Here is an 11706-nt window from a genome sequence, read left to right as displayed (position 1 = left end):
TCGATGTCCAATGCCCATTTAAACACCCTTAGTGTTACTGTTGCAGGCAGGCTGTTCAACGCCCCTACTATTATCTGAGTGAAGAAACTACACCTGATTCTGTCCTAAATCTATCACCCCTCAATTTAAAGCTATGTCTCCTTGTGTTAGCCTTCACCATCTGAGGAAAAAGACTCTAACTCTCTACCCCATCTAACCCTCTGATTATCTTATACATCTCGATTAAGTCACCTCTCAACATTCGTCTCTCCAACAAAAACAGCCTCAGTTCCCTCTGGCTTTTCTCATAAGATCTTCCTTCCGTATTAGGCAACATCCCAGTAAATCTCCTCTGAACCCTTTCCAAAGTTTCCACATCCTTCCTCTAATGCAGTGACCTGAACTGTACGCAATACACCTGGTGTGGCCTTACCAATGCCTTTTACAGCTGAAGCATGACCTCGTGGCTCTGCAACTCAATCTCCCTACCAATAAATGCCAACACACCATAAGCCTTCTTAACAACTCTATCAAACTGGCTGGCAACTTGCAGGAATTTAAGCACCAGACCCCGAGATCTCTCTGTTCATCCACGCTGCCAAGAATGTTACTATTATTCTGCATTCCTGTTACTTCTTCTGAACGGAACTACCTCACACTTTTCTGCATTAAACTCCATTTGTCACTTCTCAGCTCAGCTCTGCTTCTTATCTATGTCCCTCTGTAAGCCACAGCATTCTTCAGCACAATCCACAAACCTGCCTACCTTAGTGTTATCCACAAATTTACTAACCCATCCCTCCATGCCCACATCCAGATCATTTATAAAAATGGCAAACAGCAGTGGCCCCAAAACAAATCCTTGCAGGCACCACTGGTAACTGAGCTCCAGGATGACCATTTCACATCATCACCACTCTCTGTCTTCTTTCATCTAGCCAATTTCTGATCTAAATCGCTAGCTCACCTTCAATCCCAAAACTCTGTATTTTGTGCACTAGCCCACCATGTGGAACCATATCAATGTAGCTCAAGTATGTCACTTTTGTTTTGGCAAATTCACCGTTAGCCAGGTTTTTAAACGTTCATGTCTCTTTCCTCATCATATGTTATTACATACCTATGAAGAAGACGGGACTTGAATCAGGGCCTCCTGGTCTAGAAGTAGGGATGCTACCATCTCCCTCACCCGTTTAGAACCAAACTGACCCTTTGTTGCCAATCAAACTGTAAGTGTTCTTTCCAGGTTTCACTGAAAGCAACAAAATATTGATGTAAACCATAGATTTACATAGTTACTTGATGAATTTTCTGGTTGACCATTGCTGCACTTTTCATTCCAAATGCCATGACTTTGCATTGGTAAAGTTAATCTGGTATTACAAAAAACTGATGCTTATTTTGCTCTAACTGCCAATCAACTTGCTAATATTCTTTTAGAATGTTAATTTTAGTGACGGAGCATTCAAGCTAAGTTCTTCAATGCAATCTGCCAAGCTGGAAACAGGATATTGCTGGAGTTCACTGTTTCTGAATTCTTTCAAAATCATAATTTCCTTTACAATTTCAGAACTTTACTCTCATTTTGGCAGTCAAAACTACTGATCCCATAGCAGTTCTTTTTCCCTTGCAAATTCTTCAAATATCTTACTAAATTTCTTTCTTATACTCCTAAATGTTAATTGATATGCTTTAGGGGCAAGCTCATATACGTAGAATGTTGTCTTTTTGATAGTTTCATAAACTTCAGATTGTTCTTCTGACAAGCTGACATATGCAGCCCTATTCTGTACATGTTTCTGCTTTCTCTCCACAGATGTTGCCAGACTTGCTGTGTTTCTCCAAACACTTCTGTTCTTGTATCTGTCAAAACACATTATAACATTAAGATCCAAATATCTCTTGGTCACTTCATCTGTCCAGCTCCCTTATCAATGAGGTAATTTTATACCATCATCTACAGTTTCTCCAATGCAACCTCATATTGTCTCATCAGCAAATGTATGATATGGATATATAACGTTTGATGCCACCATCCAAGTCATTTATAAATAATGTGAATAATTGAGACCACCTGCGGGACACCTCCAGTCACACTCTGCCAATTTGAGTACTTACTCAATATCCTACTTTCTATCACCTTCCACACAACCAATTTCCCAGCCCAGTCATTAATGTGCTTTCAATTATGTGGGTTTCTACCTTAATTAACAATCTCTTATAAGGACTTTATCAAATGCCTTCGGGCAGTCCGTATGAACAACACCCACAGACTTTCCCCTATCCAATACCTTAGTCACCTCTTCCAAAAAACTCAAAGAGATTTGTCAGGCATGACCTACCTGTTATGAATCCATGCTAGTTCTCCCTAATTAACTGAAAATTTACAAGGTATTCAGTTACCCCATCTTTGGTTATAGATTCCAACAATTTCCTCATACAGATGTTAAGCTAACAGGTCTGCAATTCCCTGGTTTTCCTGTTTTGCCCTTCTTAACAAGCAGAATTATATGCGCAGTTCTCCAACCCAGACGGGAACTCTGTAAGATTAAATACACAGGATAACACGCAAGACACAAAAGCTTAAACGCATGTACCGACAGGTTCAAAAACATCTTCCCCACTGTTATTAGACTTCTGAATGGACCTCTCAAATTTCAAATCTAATGTTGATCTTGCTTTTGTGAACCTTCTTTGCAGCTATAACCTTGCTTTGTTCACACCCTATTATCCTTCTATGTTATGATCTGCATGCAAAACAAAAATTTTCACTATACATAGTAGATGTGACAATATAAATCAAGTCAAATCAGATTATAGTTAGGGCATCTATAATGTCCTCCCCAACTTCCTTATCATCCTTGGATGGAAACCATCAGGTCCTGGCATTTGCCACATTTTAATTCTATACATTTCCTCATTATTAATGTTTTACTTATATTAATTTTATTCAGCCCCTGTTCCCAATCATTTTTCATTTCCTTGGGACTTCTAATTAGCTATCCTCCATTTCCTGTAGATGTTGAGGTAAAGTAATTATTCAACATATCTGTTATTTTCCCATTGTCATTGACAATATTCCCACTTTCAGTCTTCAGTAGGTCACCATTACTCCTGACAATGCACTCCCCCTTTATTTAACAATGAACTTCTGATTGATTTTGATGTACCTTGCAAGTTTTCTTTCATAATTTCTTTCAGTAGCTTTGTGGCCCTTTGCTCTTTAGCAATCTTTCTTATTTCACCTTCTTGTGACCTGCATTGTATTTTCCGTAGATTTGAGCATTTATATTTATAACACCTGTATCTATTATATTAAAACATGTTAAACAGCAAGGCTCCTGTCTCCCAATGCTAGTAAAGTTCAAATATATGTAGAAGGTTCCATTCTGTTATTTGAAGAAGAGGTCTTATCATTATTTTCTAAGTGCTCTGTTATCATGCTCTTTATTGTAGAATCTAGCATTTCCCTTATTTCTGATGTCAGGTTAGCACATCTGAAGTTCCCAATTTTCTCTATCTTTTCTTAAATAATAGACTTGCATTTGCCATCTTCCAATCTGCAGGAATTATTCTAGATTCTATAGAATTTTGAAAGAAAAACATCAACGCATCTGTTTTCTCTGCAGCCTCCTTTTTCCAATGAGCTGGGATAATCAAATCTTCTACATCAAGTGTAATTACTTTCCCTAGTAATTTAAAAAGATACAATGTTAATATATTGCAGATCCTCATTAATAAGATTTTCCAGTAATTCCTGTAATTTTCCAATATTTCTGACAGTTTCTTTAGTGTTTTTCTCCTTGAATACAGACATAAAGTACTTGTGTACTTTCTCTGCCATTTCCTCATTCTGTGTTCAAAAATTCTTCCAAGTATACTTGTAATGGGCATGCATATGTTTTTGTGAATATTTTCTTCTTTATATACCTATAGAAGTCTTTGCAGTTAATTTTACATTTTTTCATCAATTTACTCTTACATTTAATTTCCCATTTCTTAATCATTTTCATTGTTCTGCTTTGCAGAATTCTAAATTGCTTCCAATCCTCAGACTTACATTTTCTTCTGGCAACTTTATATGCTTCTTATTTTGATCTTGACAAATCCTTGATTTTCTTCATTAGCCCCAGCTGAAATGCTTCCTTTGCTAGGTTTTTGTTTGTTAAAGAAATGTGTTCTTGTTGTTAACTATGTTATAGTTCTTTATATGTTAGTTAGACACTGTCAATCTACCTTTTAACCCAACTTTCAAATTTCCATAGCTAGTTTGCTCCAAGATACTCATAGTTTCGTTGGTTAAAGCCTAAGACCTTTTTTTTGATTGAGATACATTCTTTTCAAAATTAATCTAAAGTTCTATCTTATGATTACTCTTCTTTAGAAATTCCTTTACAACCAGATTATTATCGAGCCTCTCTCTTTTGCACAATACTAGATCTAAAATAGTTCAGTTCTTAGCTGGCTCCTCAATACACTGCTGTGAAAATGTATTCTCACACATATTCCAAGAATTAGTCCTCCACAACAATAATGCTGACAGAAACAAAACTATTTATTCAGTTTTTTTTACTGTTTTTGTAAACTCTGGTCCTATCCAGCCACTCTCAAGTTTAAAACCACTGTCCTTTCTGACATATTCTGATTATTATTCCCTTTGTTGCTGCCTAGATGTAATGCCTCATCATTTCCTGTTAATTTATTCAATCTTCCATCCATGATTCCTGGCTTCTCCTGCCTACTTTAAAGACCTCTTTACTTCCCTGGTTGTGTGACTCATGGGAAATGTGACCCCAGCAGGGTCAGGTGAAGTCTGCCCCAATCATACAGCTCTCATTAATGGCAATACTTGTGCCAGCAACCAAAAACTAAAACACTCTTCACCCAAACCAGTTTTGAGCCACAAAATAATCTTTCTAATGTTACTTACCCTTTGCTAATTTGCATGTGTCTCTGGTCATTATCAAGAATTCTTCACTTTGAGGTTCTGCTTTCTAATTTTTTTCCTAGCTTGTTTATGCAGAAACTCTTACCTGGTTTCAGATCTGTCTTTAAAAGGAAAGGAAAGATGTTGTTAAACCTGAAAGGGTGCAGAAAAGATTTAAAAGAATATTGCTGGGATTGGAGGAGAGGCTGGTACATTTTTTTTCCCTGGAGCATCAGAGGCTGACAAATGACCTTCCAGAGGATTATAAAATCATGACAGGCATAAAAAGGGTGAAAAGCCATTTTCCCAGAGTAGGGGAATCCAAAACTAGAGGGCACATGTTTAAGGTGAGAGGGAAAAGATTTAAAAGGGACCTGAAGGGTAACTTCTTCACAGAGAAGGTGGTACATGGATGGAATGAGCTGCCAGAGGAAGTGGTGGAGGTGGGTACAATTACAACATTTATAAGGAACCTGGATGGATATATGAATGGGAAGAGTTTATAGGGATATGGTTCAAAAGCTGGCAAATGGGACTAGATCAGATTGGGATATTTGATCAGTGTGGATGAGTTGGACCGAAGGGTATGTTTCCATGCTGTATGACTCTACAAAAATACAATTAGGTTTACTTCTAGCTGTAGTTTTCTGATGGCATCGCATTTCAGTGCAGTTACTTAGCTACAGTACACTAGGTTCAGAAGCATTCACTCATCATTTGACCCAATCCAAAGTTTACACAAGCTTCAGAAACTGGAAGGACAGATCGTAGAAATGATGCAGGGTTTTTGAAATCTAGTCTATTAAGCTAATCTGTGCACCCCATATTTTCTCTTGATGCTTTATATTCCAATTTACTTTTATGTATTATAATTTAACAACTGAAGCATTTTATGGGAGTCAGGTTTTCCAGAGGACATCAATAAATTTTACTTGTTTGCATTATGGATAGAATCACAATGTTACAAAGCTGCTTTGTAGCAGGTAGAAACCATGGTTTCAGCTCTCATGCAGAGGAGAATGTAATGAGGCATTAAAGTGTGGTGAAACTGCTACTGCAGAAGCACAGAGTACTAAAGGTTAGGATAAACCCAATAAATCAAAAGAAAATATTAGCATGAGACTACAGGATATCACTGCATAAAACAATGCCACTGTTTCAATTTAGATCCACTCTGAGCAGTTCAAATGAAAGCATGTGGTATGGTTCTAGTCTGAGTAGTCACAGAAACAATGTATTCAAGTTCCTTTCTAAACCCCAGTCCAACAACGGCATCTCCAAACCATGACTACTTTCTAAATTGAGCTACTATGTACTAACATATACCCAACCACGGGATTTTCTGTGACCAAGTACTGACAAAAGGCATCTCTGCGTGAGATGCAGTTCAATAACAGCTCAAATATTATCTATTACCTTCAGTTTTAAGCAATTATTTATTTCATCAAACTTTTTGTCTATTATACTAAATGTAAGATAATTTTTTTTTATATATATAATTGTGCTCATTGAAAGTTGGAGAGAGTGACAGCAAAAAGCATTAAATACGTACAGAAGACTTGAATTTATCCAGTTGCTTCCCACTGTTCGAAACTTCCAACATAGAAAACAGCGCCATGATAAAGCAGAGAACAGAGCCTTTGGCTCTCCAGCCAAATGGAGTACAATGATGGCAGGTTTGGAGAGGAGACAAGACTTACTTGGAAATCACATCATACGATGTCATTCTTGTGCTCTGGTTACTTTTGACATTGATCTCAAAACCAAAGCCCTCTGAGATGGGAAATATCTTGAATGAGTATAGTGCCCTGCAGATATAGTTTCTAATCGCTAACTTTTCTGCCAGGAGCAGGCTTTTCAAGGTCTCCACTAGAAAGGTGTTGAAGTCAGATAATTAATGAATACACCCGAAACCAGTTCTTTGTAAGTGGGGCTAGCAAGCTCTTGTGTTTCAAAAACATATAAAACCAAGCATCTCAGTGAACTGAGCACCAACTACAGCTTTGAACAGAATGCTGGACATCTGGTGGTCTAGGTTTGTTCTATCCCCAAGATTTAGCATACTTTAGAAATTGGTGGCAAGGTTACCAAAATATATTTTTAAAAAAGGAAAATAAATCAAGGTTCCTCATGGTAGACTGGTTAGTAAAGTTAGATCACATGGAATAGAGGGAGAACTAGGTATTTGGATACATATTTGACTCAAAGGTAGAAGACAGAGGGTGGTGGTGGAGGGTTGCTTTTCAGACTGGAGGCCCATGACCAGTGATGTGCCACAGGGATTGGTGCTGGATCCACTGCTTTTCATCATTTATATAAGTGATATGAATGTGAACATAGGCGATATGGTTAGTCAGTTTGCAGATGACACCAAAATTGGAAGTCTATTGGACAGCGAATTATAGTAAAATGGAAACTTGATCAGATGGGCTAATGGGCTCAGGAATGGCAAATGGAGTTTAGTTTAGATAGTCATAGAGTCCTACAGTAGGGAGACAGGCCCTTAGGCCTATACTGGGCCATGATGACCATAACTGTGAGTGCTGCATTTTGGAAAGGCAAGTCAGGGCAGGACTTTTACACTTAATGGTAAGGTCCTGGGGATTGTTGCTGAAGAAAGAAATCTTGGAGTGCAGGTTCATTGCTCCTTGAAAGTGGAATCACAGGTAGATAGGATAGTGAAGAAGGTGTTTGGTATGCTTCCCTTTATTGGTGAATACATTGAGTATAGGAGTTCTGAGGTCACGTTATGGCTGTACAGGACATTGGTTCACCCACTATTGGAATTCTGCATGCAATTCTGGTCTCCTTCCTATCGGAAGGATGTTGTGAAACATGGAAGGGTCCAGAAAAGATTCACAAGCAAGTTGGCAGGCTTGGAAAGTTTGAGCTACAGGGAAAGGCTGAATAGACTGGGGCTATTTCCCCTGGAATGTCCGAGGTTGAGGGGTGACTTTGTAGAGGTTTATAAAATCATGAGGGGCATGGATAGGGTAAGTAGACAAGGTCTTTTCCCTGGGGTGGGGGTGTCCAAAACTGGATGGCATAGGTTTAAGGTGAAAGGGGAAAGATTTAAAAGGGATCTAAAGGGTAACCTTTTCATGCAGAGGGTAGTAGGTGAATGGAATGAGCTGCCACAGTAAGTGGTGGAGGCTGATACAATTACAACATTTAAAGGCATCTGAATTGGTATATGAATAGGAAGGGTTGAGAAGGATATGGACCAAATACTGGGAAATGGGACTAGATTTATTTAGGATATCTGGTCAGTATGAACGAGTTGGACCGAAGGATCTGTTTCCGTGCTATATATCGCAATGACTCTAAATAATTCAATATAGCAGAAGTGATGTTTCATGGCTGCAGCATGTGGGAGCTCCTGGACATCAGTGTGATCCATAGCAAATGCATCTGCATTAAGTGTCCGAGGATAGATGAGTTTTGTCTTCGGATTTATGAACTGGTGGCCAAACTGCAGACATTAATGCACATGAAGGTGGGGGAAAGTTACCTAGACACTTTATTATAGGATGCTGCATCACTGAAAATAGGGTCTTCTGATTTGGTTTGTGGTCAGGGACATCACAGTAGAGTGGAAGTGTGGCATGTAAGGAAGTCCAAAACGTATAAGTGTAGAAGAACTTCACTCATTGTAAATGTCTAACAGATTTGAGGCTCTTTCAGCTTATTTGGATGAATGTGGGGCCTGAAGGATGGATGACCTAACTGATCATGGTGCTGTTGTATGGAAAGCAAGTTAAGTGGTGCTGAGAGCAAAAAGAAATGTCACAAAAGTAGGGTCTGGCACAGTGAAGAGAATTGACGCTGTTTTCACAAGAAAGCAGAGGAGTACAGAAGGCTGTGTTGCCTTCCCAATGCCAGAGACTGAGACACCTGCTTCAGGCAGGAAATGAACTTGATGTGGGACTAAATAAAAAAGCAGAACTTCAAAGATCCAAAGGCATGTCAAGTTGGCATGAGGTAAGTAAGATTAGAGAAATTAATGCATGCCTCAAAGGCTGGTGTGGGGGAAGAGAGTCCCAGTTATAAAATACTAATAACAGAGCTGGGAAAAACAATCTCTGTATTGTTGACATGGTCGAGACCTGAACTATGCTGAGACTGGTGGTCTAGTGAACCATATAACCAGGGAAGTATTGAGCATATTAAATTAAATAATGGGCCTTGGAATCAAATTTGGGAAGATGTGATAAATCAACGAATAGAGTCAAGACAAGAAAGAAAGGTAATTAGATTACTTACAGTGTGGAAACAGGCCATTCAGCCAAACAAGGCCTCACTGACCCTCCGAAGAGCAACCCACCCCCCTACATTTACACCTTCACCTAACACCACATGCAATTTAGCATTAGCCAATTCACCTAACCTGCATGCTTTTGGACTGTGGGAGGAAACCAGAGCACCCAGTGGAAACCCACGCAGACACGGGGAGAATGTGTAAACTCCACACAGACAGTTGCCTGAGATGGGTCTCTGGCACTATGAAGCAGCAGTGCTAACCATTGTGCCACCCAATAATATGGGAAATGAAAAAAAGACCATGAAAGGAAGGAATAGAAAATACAAATGTCAATCAACCGATAAGGCAAGATGGTACAAAAATATTAAGAAGAGAAAACTAAAGGAATCTAAGATGGTGGCAATCTAGGAGGATCGTGTTGCAGAACCGCAGCACAAGCGGAACCCAAACCGAACCATTGCAATATCCTGGGACTCTGGAATGGTCGTGGAGTCCCAGGAAATTGTGGAAAATTAACTTACCTGCGTTTTTGCCATCCAGGGATGCCTAAGAAGGGAGGAGGAGGCCAGGCCTGCGGCCCAACCTGCCAGATCCTTGGACCCAATTACCTATCAGGTCCTGGTGAAGGAGCTCGCAAAATCTCACGAGATGTTGGGCAAGCAGATAGAGGAGAAGCTGACCCCAATCTCTGTCATGTTGCAGAAGTATGAACAGCAGCTGGGAGTGCTGGAAAAAAGGACGGGTGAGGTTGAGCACAGAGACACAGGTCCATAATTTGCATGACCAAGTGGATGATCTCGGGAACAGGGGCATGAGAAAAAATATTTGGATCGTCGGTCTGCCGGAAGGTAAGGAAGCTAAGTGGCTGGCGGAATTTATTGAGGATTGGTTGCTGAAATTCCTTAACCTGAAGGCTGGAATGAGAGGCTTGAAGATTGAGAGGGCTCACCAGGTCATGGTGCGGAGCTCATGTCTGGACCAACGTCCTCGTCCTCTCTTGGTGTGGTTTCATCATTATAGAGATAAGGAGAGAACCGTGATCCTTCCAGAATCCAAGGGAAGGATCTAAAAGCCCTAAGATCACATTCTTTCAGGACTTCTCAACGGTGGTGATCCAGAAAAGAAAATCCTAAGACAGTGTCAAGAGAAGACTGAGGGAGCTCGGGATCCAATACTCTCTGAGGTATCCGGCAGTGCTTCAGATCACCTTAGGTGGATCGGTACATCTCTTTGACATGTCGAAGAAGGCAATAGACTTTGTGAACAAATTAACTTAATGTGACCAATTTAGTATGTACAAATAGTGGTGTTGTTTGGGAATGTCTTTGTCTTTTTCTTTAAAAAGAACAGGAAGTCCAGTTGGGGCTTTTTTTTCCTATCTCTTTTATTGGTAATAATTGGGTTTAAACTATGTTTGGTGGCAGTTGAGATGTGTACTTTCAATTTCTAAGTTGTTATACCAAAGGATGGTTGGGGTACTTACCCCCTTTTTAAATTTTCTTTATTCACATTACTATTCATGGTGTATTTTCTTTCTTTTCTGCTTGTGTTTATGGTGCAGCTCTCGCTAGGAGGAGGGAAAATGGTTGGGATGGCTAGATGCCAACTTATGGGCAGTTTATACCCTGTTCGGGTATTTAAATGTCCAGGCTGCTGTACTGGCAGCGGGATGGGAAGTTGGGTTTTGGGATGGGTAGTTTCTCCCTTTGGGCAGGGGGTGAGTTTCCCTGTTCAGCACCATTGGTATTTCATATGTTTGTTTGTTTTTTGGTTTCTGTTGTGCATAATCTTTGGTAGCTTTGTAGGTTTGTTAACTGTGGTGGTTTTAGTTTATGTAGTTTTTATGTTCGATGGATCTTGTGACACTAAGGCTCAGCAATTTGTAGTTCGAGTTCCTCCTCTCTGGAATTTAAATGTTACTGCAGAAGGTTATGGCTAATGACTTGATTAAATGGTGTACCTGGAACATCAAGGGGAGTCACTCACCAATTAAGAGGAAGAAGGTAAGTTTGAGTCTTAGAAAGAAGCAAGTTGATATTGCTTTGTTACAGGAGATACACTTGGACGATAGGGAGCATTTGAAACTACAGCAGAATGGCGTTGATCGGGTTTACCTTTTATCTTTTAATACTAGAAGTAGGGGAGTGGTTAGGAGGAATCTGCCATTTAAGTTACTAGAGTGTGTGAAAGATACTAAATGGATATCTGATAAGCTCGCTGTTATCCTGAGTGAGTGATTGGGCCTGTGGGGACCCTCTTTCAATATGGTTGGATATCGAAACCTCTCAGGCCCCCTTACTAGTTTGCTGTTTTTGGACAAAATTAGGACAGTTCAGGAATATTGTCATAATCCAATAGTTATCAATACTGTTAAAGCATGGAGGGCAATTTGGCAGAGGGAAAGTAATATTGGCAAACATCCTCTACTACACCTATCAAGGGTATGCTGGATTTTCAATTGGGGGTGATAGATTCAGGATTCAAACATTGGGACATTCAGGATGTGTCTTGCATGGGTGATTTACTTGAGGGAGACACA

The 11706-nt window shown here is 39.7% G+C and overlaps 1 protein-coding gene across 1 annotated transcript in view; it reads left to right on the top strand.

Annotated features, from left to right (window-relative positions):
• The first annotated feature begins 8273 nt into the window (after positions 1-8273).
• si:ch211-197n1.2 (EF-hand calcium-binding domain-containing protein 6) overlaps positions 8274-11706 on the top strand; it is a 105831-nt gene continuing 102398 nt past the window's right edge. The window contains exons 1-2 of the mRNA XM_060833940.1: positions 8274-8402; positions 9708-9871. Coding sequence (XP_060689923.1) covers positions 8274-8402; positions 9708-9871 — 293 coding nt within the window. The remainder of the gene's footprint in view (positions 8403-9707; positions 9872-11706) is intronic.

The sequence above is a fragment of the Hemiscyllium ocellatum genome, chromosome 2, assembly GCF_020745735.1.
Source record: "Hemiscyllium ocellatum isolate sHemOce1 chromosome 2, sHemOce1.pat.X.cur, whole genome shotgun sequence".
In the NCBI taxonomy this organism is placed as follows: domain Eukaryota; kingdom Metazoa; phylum Chordata; class Chondrichthyes; order Orectolobiformes; family Hemiscylliidae; genus Hemiscyllium; species Hemiscyllium ocellatum.
Note: the sequence above shows the minus strand (reverse complement) of the source record. Positions and strands in the feature narration are given on the sequence as shown.